The sequence below is a fragment of the Chaetodon auriga genome, chromosome 14, assembly GCF_051107435.1.
Source record: "Chaetodon auriga isolate fChaAug3 chromosome 14, fChaAug3.hap1, whole genome shotgun sequence".
Taxonomy (NCBI): domain Eukaryota; kingdom Metazoa; phylum Chordata; class Actinopteri; order Chaetodontiformes; family Chaetodontidae; genus Chaetodon; species Chaetodon auriga.
The window spans coordinates 21,017,501-21,034,675 of record NC_135087.1 but is presented as its reverse complement, the minus strand read 5'-3'; the positions used below and the strand labels follow the sequence as shown (position 1 = coordinate 21,034,675).

Sequence of the window (17,175 nt, the reverse complement as noted above, 5' to 3'; positions counted from 1 at the left end):
TGTCATTTGACCAGCAGCATTATGGTCTACCTGGTGAAACCACTGTTCCACTGCAGCACTTCAGACTAACAGCAGAACAAATACTCATGTTCTTCATCGTTTCACCATCATTCACCTGCTGTGGTGACGACAGGACTCGTCCTGCCAGTCACAACGCAGAATCTGCCTTCTGACAAACAGCAAAGCAGCAGGAAAAGCATGATTAGAAATGAAGACAAGTGACAAAATACTACAAACGCTTTGAACTTTTAAAAGCATATAATTGCAGTCTGTACATTTTAAAATCACTGGAGAAACGTTTCAGGCATTCTGAGGCTGCAGTCAAAAGTATTCTAAAATAAACCGAGATGAAAAAAATGAAATGTACAAGAACAATGCTAAGGCAACATCTGAATGAGTGCATTTAGTCACCAATTCATCCCAAAGTAACCCAAAGGAACTAAAGTGAGAGTACAACACATGCAGAAGATTTCATTGACCTAGATAAGTGCAGTGCACAATAACAGTTTCTATAATTCAGTGAAATATAACTGTCTGTGAAAAGTAACGAGAGAAGATTGAAATTAAACATAAAAAATATCATTATTCTACAGTTATTTCCATTTCAAACAGCCTTTCAACAGGGCTTCTCTTTTGCTGCGAGGCAGCGTGTCTCTGAAGCTCAATTCCTTTGGCAAGTCTTACATTCACAGTACAATTGGTTGAAAACGACACCGCCCACACTCTAAGTGCCTTTGCTCTTTTCATAAAAACACAATAAAACGGGTGATAAAGGCAATATATAATAGCAAGAATTTACACATTGCAACTGTAGTTACTTTTAACAATTCAGAAGAAAAGACAATAAAACAGAAGTCACCTTCTAACCCCACCACACCTGAAGCTTCACGTTTTTTCTGAATGGAAATCATCTCTTTGGTCCCACCGGATCAATACTGTCACAAAAGGCTGAAATGAACATTTTAGTCAATTTTACGGTCAAACCCATCATCACACCCACAGACGCCAAGAGAAGAAGCGATGGCTACTACTATCTCCTTCACCTCAAGACAACAAAACGTGCTCACATTTGTTTTAAAGTCAAACTGAAATGAATTTGCGCATACATGGTCGAAGCTGTAACTCCCAAAAAGAAGAAGTTTGGTCACAGGAGTACCTGTTGCTTTGAAATTTGACGGTTTGGTCATTTATCATCACCACCTAGACCCACGAAAGAGTCACCGGGTAGATTTCATCAGTGGTAATGTTAGCAAGTGAGGCTAAATAGCTTCCATGTTCAGAGTGGAGAACTTATTATTAGAGCGGTGGCCTTCCTGTCTGTGGCTCACGCTCACTTTGTATTCATCATCTTTGGGAAAGTCAGAAAGTTGTCCTGGAAGTAGATTCCTGTGCGCTAACCCTGTGCGACACAGACACATGCTGAGACCGGCCACAATTATGAGAATAACACCCAGGTGGAAAAATTTTCATTTAACAGCTCTCACTTGTCACTCAGCCAATATCTTGGGAGACGCCCACTCAGAGGCTTCGACGCTTTTCCCTCAGATGTCCCAAAAACCGGCTTTGATAGCTGCCTTACCGTTAAACTTTACATTTCAAGTTGAATTTCAGTTGGACTTTAAAGCCTGTAATCGCACAGTAACAGCTGAGTTCCAATGTTATCTTGATCCTTTGTTTTCTGGGGAGTTAAATCGTCTTTTCTCAGAATGATGAGCTTCCCTACTTTCTGTTCAGCTCCCCTTATCCTCAGAGAAGGAGGCAGTCCAGAGGAGAGCGGAGTCCAATGAGCAGAGGAGACGTGGACTGTGTGCTGCAGTCCGGCCTCCTGGCCTAGCTGTGGTGCTGGTTCTGGCTCTTGATCAGGCTCAGTTTGCTCTTCAGGCCCCTGCAGTGGGTCGACAGGTTGCTGTTGTCCTCCAGCAGCTTGCTGTGCTCCTGGATGAGTCTGGATGACGTCTGCTGCTCCCTCTGGTCCTGCTCCAGCTCAGACACCAGCTCCTGTCTAAACAGAGAGAGCTTCTGTTAGCGTCATCAACACTTTATGTTCATCTGAAGGCAGTTTAATAAGTCATTCTCATGTCTGAATAAGCACCCTGGAAATAAGCGATAAGCAGTATTACCGGGTCAGACCTGTAATATTTCCTTATTACTTTCAACACAAGTTTGAACTGAATGGCCATCAGAGACTCTTGTGTGGCTTCAGCTCTGCCGCCTCATCTATATCCGGTCATCAGTACAGAGCAGGGCGGCCTGGTTTGTGACCATGTGTCCTGAGTAGGACATGTTTGACTGCAAAAATAAACTTGTCAACACTCTCGGGTGGACAAACTATGCAACAGTGAGCCTGTTTCTGAATGATCTTCAACATATCTTTGCTTCCTCTGAACTGCAATTTCTTTCTCATAACGTCACGTCCTGTCATTCACTGTTGGATATTGTACAGCAGGCAACAGAATTCTCCATCAAATAACATGAAATTTGAAATTGATGTGAAAATGTATCTGTGGTTTCACCGTCAGAGGCAGTGGTAAGCGTCCTTCACACTTATGATGTTCATTAAGGCTTCAACAAGGCATACCTTTTACAATTCATCAGGGAACAGAAAACTTCTTCTTCCTCTTCACAACTCGTCACAACTTTTTGAACTCACTGCTGTTCCCTCTCTCTGTGCTCCTTCTCACACACCCAGTGCCAATTATCACACAGCACGCCGCTCATTCCATAAAGATGTGCCGTCATGTCTGAATGAGGCATAAGGAACATCAATGGAAGAGTCTCCTGTGAAGGAGCCATCCCTTTAACAGACACATGAAGCCAGTCGTGTTGAAGTATTCAATGCCTGAAAAGGGCTCACGTCTCAAAGAATACTTCAACATTTTTTTTGGAAATGTGCTTCTTATTCTTTCTTCATCTCGGTAACAAGACAGAACATGGTTAGCATAGCTTAGCATAGCATAAAGCCTGGAAGCAGGAGGAAACACTTTGCCTGGTAACAGCTGGTGCAGTGACTGTGTGCAGCATCGCAGCGAGGCTGGAAGGTTTGGTGCCTTCATGCCTGCACAGAGGCAAGCAGCTGCATCATCAGCGCTACAAAGACCCACAGGGGGAAATCAAACTCTGGTGACTGACAGCAGAATCAATAGTGCTTAACTGAACCTGAAGGGTTTCTTCTTCTTCTCTGGTGTCACAAAGAACTCACCAAAAGAACTGCAGCTGGACCTCATGTATCATAAATGACAAACAGGTAGGAAGAGGATGACAAAGAGCCATCATGTACTGTAACAGTGAGGATAGTTACTGTGTGGCCACCATGTTTCATTCAGGAACTGATGAAAACACAAACACCTCTGTCTGAACTCCTCGCTTTCTAACTGATCAGGGAAAATCCCTGTACGGACGATCTCTCAGAAAGTTGTTTAGTTGTTGTTTACACACAGATGTACAGAGTTCCAGAAGAAATCTTAACGTTCCACACGTGACTTGACTTACTTCCTCCGAACAAGGTTAGCGATCTCTGACTGGACTTTGAGGTACTCCTGAGCCATCCTGATGTGCTGCTCGAACACGGCCATGGACTCCTTGGAGTTTGGACATGGAGCCAGAGGCTGAAAGCACACAAAGCTCAGTGATAAATACATAGCTCCAGAACAGGGTCTACACACCTTTCAAAAATCCTCATTTAGGAAACATCAACAACTGGACCAACAACTGGACCACAGGAGCAAACTACAACTAAATCATATTTGTATTTCTTTCACTGAGAGTCATGATGTATACATTCCATGCATGTGTTAGCATAAATGCTGTACTATCCGTGGATGTGTCTCTGCATGCATCTTGCTACTCCTGCAGGGACATAGTGTGTATTGTGGAGGACGCACTACAGCTGTGATTGTGCTCAAAAGCAGACCAAAACAAAGCGCTCTACTGACCCATGATCCATTTTACTGGAAGATATAAAAAAAAAAACAAATAACTGAAAAACTAAATTCTCAATGATAAACAAGAGAGACAACAAAAAACTATGAGACATTATCATTATTATTACATGATTAATATCAACAACAGTATAGCAAACCGAGATATATTTTCAACTTACCTGTAACTTGTGATCCAGTTTCAGGTAGGCCATGGGAATGGAGCTGTCTAAACCGTTGGTAGCTAAAGACACACATATACACACCTGTCATTGGCACTGTAAAAGAGCTCCTGCAGCAGAAAGCACACACACCTGCACAGATACTAAAACTGGTAGGTTGCACTGTAATGCCCCTCAGTGGTGCAATGTGGTCAGTGCAACACCACTCAAAGCTCTGACCGTGAGCGCATCGGTCCTGGAGAGGTCCGACTCCTGATGAACTCAACGGGCTGAAGGAGGACTCACCAACCAATCAAGTCTTAGTTTACATCCCTGCGTGACTAGACTCATATATGGAGTGAAACTTTTTGTGTGGTCACACTGACCTTTGACCACCAATGTCTTATCAGTTCATCCTTGAGTCCAAGTGAATGTTTGTGCCAAATCTGAAGAAATCCCCTCCTGAGATAACATTCAGGTTCATTTATATTCTTTTTAACTGCATGGAGAAACAATCCAGAAGCTGAGGTGAAGTTGCTGCTCGGCTGTAGTGAGTGTAAGGACGGTGGCAGAGGTTCTTGACAGTAAAATGTTTGATATAACACTGTGACTGCAGCCTCAGTATCAGCTGTTCCTCCCTACCTGTGGGACTGAAAGTCATCCTCAGCTCTGATTGGCTAGTGGTGGTTACAGGACTGATGGAGTGGGTGGGACTTTGGGAGCGTCCTGGTTGACTGGACAGTCCAGTGCGCAATGTGGCTGTCTGAGGGGGAAGGACAAAAAAGGCTGAAATGATCAAACCGGCTTGAAGAAAACACAGTCCTGACAGTTTGGTCACTTTCTAGGGTTATATTACCTTCGAGGGCTTGAACTGTAGTGGAAATTTGGCCTCAAAGCTTTTCAGGGTTTCTTCTCTGCCGACCGAGTTTCTGTGTTCTGTGTTGTCGTCACTCCTGTTACTGTTGATGGTGTAGTCAGCATACGAGCCTGCAGACAGCAAGACGGACTCATGGCAACACTTCCTCTGCATGTAACATACAGGGAATTCCCAACACATATGGAGCCAACTGTTGACTAGACATTTTCTTGAAGTTGACAGAAACAATCATGTATTAGCATAAAGAGCATAGCTGGCAGTTACCTGAGCTTGTGGCTGAAGAGTGGTGAGGGAGCTTGAGCGGTTCATCAGAGCCGGGGAAGTACTGGAAGATCCAAACACACCAAGCAGCATGTTTAAAAAGAGCTCATGACCTCTACAGGTGTTGGGAGGTAAACTGATCTTACATTTTGTTTGTTCATTCTGTACACAAACAGAAATGTAAAATTGATCATCTGTGGTTTTCAGGGGAGTCACAGTGCATCATGGGACTGTACCTTCATGAGATTGCTCATGGTGTTTTTGACCTCCTCCATGGACGGTCTCTGGCTGGGTTCTTTGTCCCAACAGCGGGTCATCAGAGTCTCTATGGGCTCTGGAAGGTCTTTGATCAGAGGAGGCCGTGTACCTGCATCACAGTAAATGACACAATGTCACAATAAAGTATGTCTTAACTCCTTGGAACTTGCTGGTACATCTGATGCTACTGAGAATCGACAGGCAGTCTGCAGCTCTGTGAGACTTTCAGCAGCTTTCATCATTCTTTCAGTTCACTGGATGATGATTGCCTCCATACTGCTCCCGCTGAGCCCCCCATATAAAAACAAGAGAGCTGTTGACAGCTGAGAAGCTCACACAAGCTGATTGGATGCTACCTGTCCAGCATCAAACAGCAGAGGGAGACAAAGTCGTGAGGAAACGGGATGCAGCACCAGTTAACGTCCACCCACCAAGGCTTGTTGTCATTTGGGCTGCTTGACTGAGTGATGGAGAATCTGTCTAATCAATGAAGAAATAATGAAAATGATCTCCAATTGACTCAACATGGTAGAATTAGACCAATGAAAATGTCTGTAAAAAGTAAAAACAAGACAACAACAAGAGAAAACTTGATATCCTAAGACAATAACGCTAACACACATCAACAAGCCCCCCCCCCCTTGAAATGTGCTGGAGGATACCTGTTGAATGTCAAGTATTCACAGGTGTTTTAGCACTGGTTTGGTCCACTAGCTCCTGAAAGACGAGACGTTTGACTATTTCCACCAGCCACTTATTCATGTCAGCTCTCTGCCATTTGGTGCAATGAGCTATCTGATCACTGGAGCTTGTGAGCTGAGAGCAGCAGATGTTGGGACTGGCAAACCACAATGAAGCGATGAAGTAGTCACTCAACCACAAACAGCTTGGTAGTAGATTCAGGTGTGTTATGCTAATAGCAGCTAATGTAGCCTGGAGCCTGAAGCAGAGACGAGGGGCGGCTACAGGAGATTGACTTTTCACATTACAAGAAAAAAGGACCAACAAACAAAACAAAACAAGCACATCATCACAACAGCTGGTGTAGCTGCGGCTGGTGCAGGCCTTTGCTCACCTCTGTGGACAGCCCACATGATGCAAAATGCAGAGCCACCGATCTCATCAAAGGGTTTCTTGCGTGTGATGACCTCCCACAGGATGATGCCCCAACTGAACACGTCACACTTCTCACTGTAGTTACTGCCTGAGGAGCACACGCCAAACTTATGTGCATATGTTTACGCGTTTCATTCTGTTCTACTCATTTCATGAAGCGGCTCCCGGATGGAGCTCCAGAATGAGAAGTGAAAGCAGTGTTTGCGGCTCACCTTCAAAGACCTCTGGTGCCATCCAGGCCGCGCTGCCTTTATTGTTGGTCATATAGGTCTGAATATCACAAGCTGTTCCAAAGTCGCATATCTTCAGCACAGTGCCACGAGCCACCAGGAGCAGACTGAAACAGTACAGAGGACTGAGATTAGAGACCACAGAAAATATGTTCTCAGATAACCAGACCTCACGTTATCTTCACAGGAAAGCCACTGCTGCTGCCTGCTGCGTGAACATGCATTATGGGACAGGTTACTCTTTCCAAGAACACATGCTGGCCTGTACCTCATTTTTCTTTTTTAAGATATGTTCCCTTACATTGCTTATAAAGTGAAAAGTGGAGTCTTACTTTGGTGGTTTGAGGTCCCGGTGGATTAAGGCCTTTGGCTTCATCGCATGCAGATAAGCAACTCCCTGAGCACACTGCAGACACCAGCTCATGGCATGGGATGCTGTGTAGTGGGGCTGCGGGTCCGCACTGTGCAACACTTTAAAATACGAAAAAAAAAGCAAAGAATGAGGTAATATGATACGTATGCTCGTGGTATGACAAAACAAAAAATGAGCACAATTATACTGTGCTTCCAAGATTAATCCCTTTATGAATAATTACTATAATTACTAGCTTATGTTGATACCCAATCATCTTAAATCCACTCGAATTGTACAGACATAATATGACTTACGGTTATATAAAGAGCCACATTCTGCATACTCCATGACCAGACAGACCTGAGAACACACATCACGTTAGCTTAGCAGTGAAAGCATGACAGTGAGATAACTAGCTGACAAGGTGTTCCTGCTGAACATAAGCAGGTGGGCAGAAATAATGGTGTTGTTAACCCACATTATGTTTATTGATGGTTCAGCGTTTTCCACACAGTCGCTCTGACACACTCACTGTGTCCTTCCATTGTATTAACTTTATCTCAGTGAGTGGGACATTGCACCACAACATCATAAAGAATGTAACTTTTTCCATGCAGTATTGTATGTGTTGTTGCACTGAATAATGAAAATCCTATGTGAAATTCGTTCAGGCTTTTATTCTGAAGGCTAGATGTTAACACTTCTGGGCTTGTATTTCCTGTTTCACTACTTCAGAATGAATATTTTCATGGAGAGTTTGCACACGCTTTACAAGGGAATGATCTGTGTTTCAACAGGAAGCACAGTGATTTCTTTTTTTTTTTTTATGAACTGTACGTATTGCACTTAAACTAGCTTTACTTCCTCATTTTGGTCTTTTTTTCCAGAAAGGCACAGAGAGCATGGAGACAAGACATGGTTTCTACAACAAAGGCTGTAGAAGGCTTTTTTTTTTTTTTTTACTGGGCTTTTAATTTCAAGATGGCTGTGTTTGAAGGTTTGTTTTGTTTGTTTTTTCTCACTTTGTTCAACACAGAAGTTCCAACAGGCATTTAGAGAACATGACATTAGTTCATGAACATCATCAGTGTCATCAGCTGATCTGTAGCGCCATACATCTCGTAGGTGCTGTTTTACTAGCATAAAACACATAAAAGCACAATGAAACGTATCTTCTATGGGCAGATACGACTCCCAACAGCACGCAGAGATTACTGTCACATGTCACTGGCCTGGTTTTGCCTCACTGGTGTACGTCACACATAAACAGTCTATCACTGCGTCTCCACTGACAGATAACACTTCTTATTTCAACAGTCACCACATGTGGCTCACAGAAGATGAATGGAGGTTCCACTTAGAGTGGACAAGACGTCAGTCCTGACGTTGCTCACTGACTTTTAACCTCGCTGTCAAGTGAGGTGATTCCTGATAACAAATAGTACAATGGATACACACATTCATGTTTTCTCAAACCAATCTTATCTGAAACCTCTGTGGTGAGCTCTGGAATTCATTCAGGAGGGTGATTTGTCCTCAGAGGAGGACACTGATATGTTGAGAATACACAAGCTACGAGTCTGACAGTGTTGGGTCCTGTGTACTCACCGGATTGTCACAGGAGCCATAGAGCTTCACGATGTTGGGGTGATTCACCCTGGAGAGCTGGCGGAGCTGTGCACAAACCAAGAACACATATTATCATGAATACATTCTCCCATATACTCATCTCTCTGTCTACTCGTCTGTATATTACACTGGAGCATATTACTATATTGTCTGCATACTCAACATGTATATGTGGGCTCTGACCTGTACCCAAAGCACTTGTAAATAAACAAATAGCATACAAGAACAAACAAAATCTAATCTAATCTCTAAGCAGCAGACGTGAATGTAATCCTTTGGTTAATCCAACAAATGCTTCACAAATTGCTCACTGATTCTAAAATTGCTCACAATGGCCAAATACACCAAAATATATTAAGAGGAAAGTGACCCCAGTTTTTAGAAAAATCTCACAATGTATATGCATCATCCCATTGCCCATTCATATTATGACCTATAATGTATGAAAATATAGAAACAATGCACTAACATGACTGTGATCACAGAGGTGATGTAAACATGGGGGATTTCTTCCATTAAACAAGGCAAAGAACAAAGGCGCTCACAGTACCTCAACAAGGAAAGCGTTCCTTTCATTCTCACTCTCGATGGTCTTGATTGCTACATCCTTTCCCTTCCATATGGCTTTGAAGACAACTCCAAATGTCCCTCTGCCAACAGCCTGAAGAAAGACAACAGGACAACACAGCACTCAGGGGTGGAAGGAACAAATCGTCTTGTTACTGTAACAAAGTCGTAGTTTTGTGTACAGAGGATTTTTAAGCTGGAATTTTACTTAAAATAGTATTAATAATAAGTATTTTACTTTGCTACACTTTAAGCTTCAGAGTACAGAGGAAGTCACATGAAAAGTCCTGATAAACTTTGTGAGAATGGACCTTCTAGATGTTTACCTGCACTGGCCAAGTGTGACAGGGTGTGGGGGGTGCAGTCAACCGAGGCAAGAAATGCAGTTTTTCTATTGTTTTTTGCTTTAATGTGCACGTTTGTGGGCTGTACCAGCTTTAAGGATCATACTATTGATGCATCTTAGTGTTGACCGCCTTGGTAATGCTTTACTCTGCTGTTAAAGTATTATAATAAACTGTATGTCGCCTAATTATGCTGCGTGCACCTCATGAGGTGTCCGCCGCTCTTTGTATTCACTGTTAGTCACTGTGTTTTTCCAGTCTTCTATCTATGAAGAAGGACGTCATACATTTGGAAGTGAAAGTCACTTGTATGCACAGGCAGCAAATTTCCACCCATAGAAAAGAACTGTATTACTGGTTTGGACATGGTGTCATCACAGCTGGGGCTGGTGAGATGTCGACATTTAACTGACCTACTTTTTACTTTTATCAGAGTACAATTTTACATAAGTAATTTTACTTTTCCTTGAGTCAAACATCTGCGTACTCTTTGCTCCAGCTGAGGAAGCCATGCACAGACATGGAGAGGACCCGGGGGAGGTAACAGGGGTCCGGCAGCTCATTTTCACCCTGGACGCCCCGAGCAGGTTAATGCGGCCATGGCAAACAGGACACAGAGTATCGGCGGAGGGGGATTAAAAGCTCTCGCTCATGTTGTCTCACAAAAATAACCTGTATGTTTACCACCTCTGTACTTGAAGAAGCAGCTACTTTGACTACCCATTTCATCAAATGCTGTCTCGTGCCTTGTTCGGGGTATTAAACCCTCCCTGTATTTCACACCAAAGGACAGTAAACACTAATTATACCAGCAGACTTGCTTTCTAACCAGCCTGAGTCTGTCTTTTACCCCAGCTTTTGCTCATGAAAGAAGACGTAGCTGTACATAAACTCCTGCTCCCGGAACATCCCCCCCCAAGGCAAGCAGAGCTAACGTTAATGCCCTCTTTGAGCTGCTGTTGCTCAGTAAGTTTACCGCTTCAACTTGGATGTCTTCATACTGGATGTCTTCAAACAGACAGACAGCTGGAGTCTCCACCATCGCGACAGAGCGGCGACACTCTTCTACGCGTCTGGACGAGGCTGGAGCGGACACCCAAAGCTTATCAGTTGGTTATCGGGACAAAAGTAGACCCCGTGGGCTTCGTCGGCTCCTGCCAAACGGCCGTCTTCATCTGTTGCTGTGAATTCAGGAAGTAACACCAGCAGCTCGCGCAGCGTTGTTGCAATTGAGCCATCTGAGGGCTGGGCGCTCGTGAACGTCCCACAGCACAGGGGAGAGAAACAGCAAAAAGGAACATTTCTGTCTCGTTTAACCGCGATTTCATTCATTTGGTGCTACCGAGCACATTTTCTTTCCAGCCTGTGACCTGCGGTATGAATTCATACGTTTATAATAAGGTTTTAATGAGGTTTTGTCATACATGCACTAGCTGAGGCGCGGTCTTGAATGCAGCTTTGTTTTGTTTCTGCGTGCAGGAGAGCCTCCACAAGGGGCGGCAAACAATGTTTCCATAGCGAATAGACTGCACAACATCCAGCGCCCACCCCCACCCCCACCCTGAGACCCGCGTACACCTTGTTTTCATTAAGCCTTAATTACCATGAACATTACTGTATGTTAATGTGAACATTCTGCGGTTTCTCACTGTCACATGTTCGGGACGGAGCTAATAAACTGGAATTGAGAATGTAACTTCATCGTAAGTTACTGGAGTATACTGTGAATATACTATCCGTGAATGCACTATCTGTGAATATACTGTCTGTGAATGTATTATCCGTGAATATACTTCATTGCATGTAGCTTTCTGCTGCTCAGTCTGTTGTGGCCCCAGCAGTCAGGCCCAAACATGCAGCTGCCTTTTAAACAGCTGACAGAGTGACAATGTGATTTACACCTCACGGCCACCGTAGTTTTCTGGCTCTATATTTCCCTTTATGTGTGTGTGTGTGTGTGTGTGTGTGTGTGTGTGTGTGTGTGTGTGTGTGTGTGTGTGTGTGTGTACTGTGAGGAAGTGGACTCACGAGACAACATAACCATATATTGTATGTTTATATTTCATTATTATAAATTTTGTATAACAGTAACAGTGTGACAGTATTGTTATGAAAGTAACTGTTCGACTACTTTAGTTCAGCTCCTTTAAGTCTTCCTTAATTCTTACAAAAAAAATCTAAGAAAATGACAGAATAAAATACAATCAGTAGCTAACTATATCATTGTTCCCATTTTTACAGACATTCTTACTTTTATTGACATTTAATGAGCTTGACATCGGTGGCATCAGCTGTTGCCAACAGCACAACCTTTTGAACAGAGTCCAAATATTCCATGCAGTTGAGAAACTGTTTCACACCACAAAACATAAAGTTTTGGACAGATCTGTGCCTGTTCGGAAGCATTCACTCCTCAGGATGAAGCATTTTGATGCTGTGAGGTCATGGAATAGAAATGTCAGTGTTGTGTAAATGGGCCCAGATCATGGAACATGTGAGTTAAGCATCAGTTGCAACCAAAGAAGCCATTCAATTTTAATTTGCATTCTCCACACAGACTTTCTGGATTTCTTTGAGTGCTTTATCTGCAGCCAACACTCATTCCTCAGCCTTTTCACCAAATATATTCATGGACAAGCTACAGCTGCTTGGAAATACAGCAGCATCCAATGAACAAGCCTTGTTAGGGGACTGTAATTCTGCTGTTTAGCCTATACACATATCAACGGATAATACTGATCCTTGGAGAAACACAATCCTAATTATCAATTTATAAGGAATGCAGTCCACCCCCAAAAAGAAAGAAGTTTTGATCAAAATTATTCTTAATATTGAAAATGAACACAACAACTTTACAAATGCAACAATTGTATGATATATTTGTGTCAATATTCACAAGCTGTTGTTTAGAATGGATGGAGTCTGAGTAGTGTGTGACAGCCAGCAACAAACACTTGACTTTTGAATGCAAGGAAACTGTTAGAACTTTAATATTGACAGTTACTAAATTATCCAGTGTTGAAAGTTGGGATACATACACACAGAGACAGAACTGATCAAACCAAAGGTGTGCAGTCTCATAGAGGGACGGTGTGCAAATGTACAGGTGATATTCTAACACTATAAGTTGTCAAACATATTCTATCTGAGACACATTTTTGTTACTTCTCTCCTCTTTCTCTGTCTTTGCCCCATAACAGAACATAAAAACACTTAAGATCAGTCAAAGCAGACTGAGTTTTGGAAAGGCCTTCCTCAGTTACTATGATTGTACAACAAGGGACAGTTCTGCTTCAGGTCAGTACATTAAGATACATGGAACATAAATTACACTGTGAGAGCATGTGTCTGTGGTTTCAGACAGCTCAGTGTTGTCTTTACCAATGACATAACACAGTCCAGGTTCAGTTGTCTCTGAAGAGACTGAGACATTCTAAATATACTGCAAACGAACAAAAAACACACTTCATCCATGTCAAATTTATCCAAAATCATGAATTTATGCCACTCATGGTCAATTATATATTATGTTATACTGTGCAAAATATTCTTTACAGACACATTTTGAACATGAGAAAAAGCAAAACATACTGTAAGTCAATCATCAAACATACTTTCTTCATGTGTGAGAGTAGACTCCAAAACATGGTACATGGTTGCAGCCACACTTATAATACGCACGCACACACACACACATACACAAACAGTTTAAAAGTTTAAGTAGTGCAAGTTGAACTTATACAGGAAAACTTTGGGATCGTCTCAGACGGCGAGATTAGAACATGGATGTCAATATATGTCAGAATAACAATTTGCACTGGAACTATTTCTTGGCAAACAACAGTCACTGCGTGCAGCTTCCTGCAGGATTGTGATGTTGGATGGTAACCAACCAGAGAGGCCAGCCGTTGAAATGTCCTGTATCTGTAACGCGATGGGAGTGGAGTCAAAGTTATTTGTCTCGACTCCTCAAATGTTGAACCTTTCCTTTGAGTCCTCGCTGTATGAAGCAGTTTATTTTCTCAGTTGTGATCTCATCACAAATGGCTTAAAAGATTATCAGCAACCAATCGTCTTCTCAGCCATGGCCCTCCATTGTGCCAAAGAACAGAAGTGGCTGCACTGTGCCTATATACTGTATATATATGTGTCTATATGTGCTCTGTATACAGCCGTGACCTTTGAATCAGAATGTGGATTTCAGTGTAAATGCTAACTCTGCGCCTGGCACAGTGTCCCTGAGACATTCATGTGTTCCAGCAGAGCTTTAACAGTCTCAGTGAGGCGCTGCTGTCCATAAAGTGTCCTGTTACTGGTTCAGCTTTGTAACTGGTCTCTCTCGGCTGCTGTCCACCAAGTTTTGTTTGCGCTGTTTTCTGCGGTTCATTTTCGACAGATCCTTGTCAAACACCTCTCCAGAGCGCAGAGCAGACACCAAGTCATCAAACTCACCGCCCCCCTCTTCCACATGTGCTTTCCTCGCCTTCAGCTCCCTCTCTTTCTTGAGCTGGAGGAGAAGAGAGAGAGAGTGATGATGACAGGATGGATGTCTGGGGTTCATTTAGCGTCTTTAATGTACATTCATCATGCATAAGGTTATCATCAGAGAATATAGAAACAGGGAAAGTGGGCAATGTCCGTTACATCAGCTACACATTTTCCACATTTTGTAATGAACGCGTGCTTACTTTTCATTTACTTAACCTCTATGTAACAGACACCTGGTAAAGAACAGTTCAGATATGCTGTATATTCTTTCAAATGACTGATTTTCACGTCTGCCTCGTGTACATCGCTCTCTTATCCGAGCCCATAATGTGTTCTAACCTGTGCCTCCATGAGTGCCCGTTTCTCCTCTTCCTCCTTGCGTCTGGCCATGTTCTCGTTGTCCTGTTTGGCCTCTGAGAACGCTGTGAGGAAAGTTTCGAAGATCCCAAAGAACCCGTCTGGCTGCAGGTTGGACAGTTCTTCTCCGAAGTATTTCAATGCTTTTCCAAACTTCAACAAGAGACATGATGGGTGAAGCTGGTTATCTGGTCACTCGCGCCACAAGGCTACAAATGCACTTCCTGTACTAGGTTGAAGTGTCTTTAAAAGCACAGTTAAGTTGGTATTCAGTCGGTTGCAACCTCACTGCCAGATGCCGCTAAATCCTACACACTGCACCGTTAAGTACAGGACACGGTTAGCCTAGCTTAGCATAAAGACCGGAACCAGTTTGACACTGCTGGCCTAGTGATGTCAGTGTTATGATGATGTTTTTTGAAGGCAGAAGCTGAAAATGGGACACAATGTGTATCACTTTTGTCCACTCACCACTTCTTTGGCCTCAGTGAGCAACTCCTCTACATCAGAGAAGCTGAAGGAGGCCACAGTGATGAACTGACTGACCACAGAGACAAACTTATCTTCAGGACCCCGAGAGGACTGAGCCTGCTGGTACTGCAGCTCCTGTGGAAGGACAAACACGCATCAGACAGACATGCAGTCAGACTGATGTGCAGACGCACTCATTTCAAATGTGAATTTTTCCATGGCTGTATATGAAGTCTAATGTGCTTACTCACCGCCTCAACACTCTTTAGGCCAGATCTCAGATTGCCAATGTCCTTCAGCAACTCTGTCATACTGGAGAGACAGAGGCAGAGGGAAGAGGTCATGAGTAATATTACAACATTAAATATGCAAAAATGTCTCATTTCACAAGTTTTACGGTTGGACACAAGATGTCTCCCACACTCCATTCTCAGAGTGTATGGCTTCAGGTCTTCACATCACACTTGGGTATGTGGAATATTGGACCAGGATTCGCCTGCAGACTATTTGTGATGTCACAAATCATGCTTGTATGCTCTTGAAATCAGGTTTTCAGTTTGCACAGAGAAAATTGGTGCTTTCAGATACATCATTCTGCACAGTGAAGCTCAAACATTCAACTGTAGGAACAAGAAGAAAAACGTATTTTTGAGTGGAGGTGGACTTAAGATCAGTTTGGTGGGGGCATTTGTGGTTTCAGGTGGAGTTTAAACAGGAACAATTTTCAATAGACTTGATTCTGTATGCATTACTTCAAGAGCCACTGTGTGTGCATGGCCATGTTCTGATTAGCATATAGTCTGTGTAATGTCCTCAAAAATGATGGACACTCGACTGTGTGTGTGTGCGTGTGTGTGTGTGTGTGTGTGTGTGTGTGTGTGTGTGTGTGGGTGCGTGCGTCCTTACTTGACTTTACTAGCTTCTGGCACATTTTGTAGCTCTTCACTGAGAGCTACCACCTTTGGGTACTTCTTTTCCAGAACAGTGATCATGTAGTGGAGCAGAGTGACGTTTCTGCAAACATGCACCACATACATTTAACAACCAATCATTTATCATTTCTCAGCGGCATTTAAAAGAAATAGTTGATCTTGCAGTTAGGCTTTTTGTCGCAGGAGACATTTTGACTGGTTCTAGCAGGAAAAGCACAGGTGTCACTTACAACATTACAAAAGAACAGTGTGACAGTGAGACAGCATGAACAATACCAGGACCCTGGGACTGAATTCAGCCATCATTCATTGTATTAATTGGACCTGTGCTTTTCCCACCATCACATGTCAAAATGACTTCTGTGAAAAGGGCCTGTGATGTAGAAAGCCTTGTATGGACTTTACTTGTCAATGCTCGACTTGGTGTCAGCTATCTTGTTGAGACTGGCCACTTTGAATCCGTAGGCATTTCCTCGTTGTCCTTTGTTCATATAGTTCCCAAAGGCCAGGACCACCTCGAGGAGCTGACGCAGTGCCCCGCTCTGTAGCACCTCCCTGGAGGCAAGAGTCAGAGCTGAAACCACAGAGGCAAGAAGGCAATGTCAGAAATGTTCACAGGCAGCCCTCAGATCAGTATTTAAATATCTGATATCACCATACAAAACAGGACTTAATGAAACTTTTAGATAGAAATGTATTCATCCTCATTCATCACATGTATCTTTGGTTCACATGTAACCCTCTTGTCTAACATCGACTCTCAGCCATTGGTTCAATGTGAACTGATGAGCCTCTGGGATAGAAAAGAGTACCTTTGATTTGAGGTTTGACCTCAGTCAGTCTTTCAGCAAACTTCTTCTTGAAGTAGAGAGACTGGAGCCTCTGATGATAGTGGTTGATGCTGGGTGTGGACAGAAAATAGACAGCAGCACTGTGAGAGACTCAAGCCTGATACCAGTGGAGGAGTTAGGGCTGATGAGGGAACCTCATGTAGTACATTTATTTCAGCTGCCTTGACCTCACAGCTATAAACATGCAAGTAGCTATCCTGGCTAAGTTTCCAACTTGGGGAGCAAGTGTTGCCCTTTCCTGAGAAACCATGGCCTTCAGGTGTTGTTGGTGGAAATCAAGGGTTAGTCATTCAGGCACTTCCTTCATACAGGATCTACTGAGGAGTTGAGTGTACAGATTAAACCGGCATAAACCGGCAGG

The 17,175-nt window shown here is 43.2% G+C and overlaps 2 protein-coding genes across 2 annotated transcripts in view; both read right to left on the bottom strand.

Moving 5' to 3' along the window:
• Positions 1-239: 239 nt before the first annotated feature.
• On the bottom strand, positions 240-11,169 carry LOC143332095 (mitogen-activated protein kinase kinase kinase 7-like). Its single transcript, XM_076749361.1, has 14 exons — positions 10,692-11,169; positions 9,355-9,465; positions 8,784-8,849; positions 7,490-7,535; positions 7,153-7,291; positions 6,803-6,927; positions 6,550-6,678; positions 5,453-5,583; positions 5,220-5,280; positions 4,935-5,065; positions 4,721-4,841; positions 4,100-4,161; positions 3,490-3,605; positions 240-2,002 (listed from the first exon to the last, which is right to left on the bottom strand). The coding sequence occupies exons 1-14, from the start codon at positions 10,755-10,757 to the stop codon at positions 1,831-1,833; spliced, it is 1,476 nt and encodes a 491-aa protein (XP_076605476.1). The 5' UTR covers positions 10,758-11,169; the 3' UTR covers positions 240-1,830.
• Positions 11,170-11,821: 652 nt separating this feature from the next.
• daam1a (dishevelled associated activator of morphogenesis 1a) overlaps positions 11,822-17,175 on the bottom strand; it is a 20,286-nt gene continuing 14,932 nt past the window's right edge. The window contains exons 20-26 of the mRNA XM_076749570.1: positions 16,776-16,864; positions 16,369-16,537; positions 15,938-16,045; positions 15,283-15,343; positions 15,032-15,166; positions 14,543-14,713; positions 11,822-14,222 (exon numbers count right to left, since the gene is read on the bottom strand). Coding sequence (XP_076605685.1) covers positions 14,025-14,222; positions 14,543-14,713; positions 15,032-15,166; positions 15,283-15,343; positions 15,938-16,045; positions 16,369-16,537; positions 16,776-16,864 — 931 coding nt within the window. The 3' untranslated portion in view covers positions 11,822-14,024. The remainder of the gene's footprint in view (positions 14,223-14,542; positions 14,714-15,031; positions 15,167-15,282; positions 15,344-15,937; positions 16,046-16,368; positions 16,538-16,775; positions 16,865-17,175) is intronic.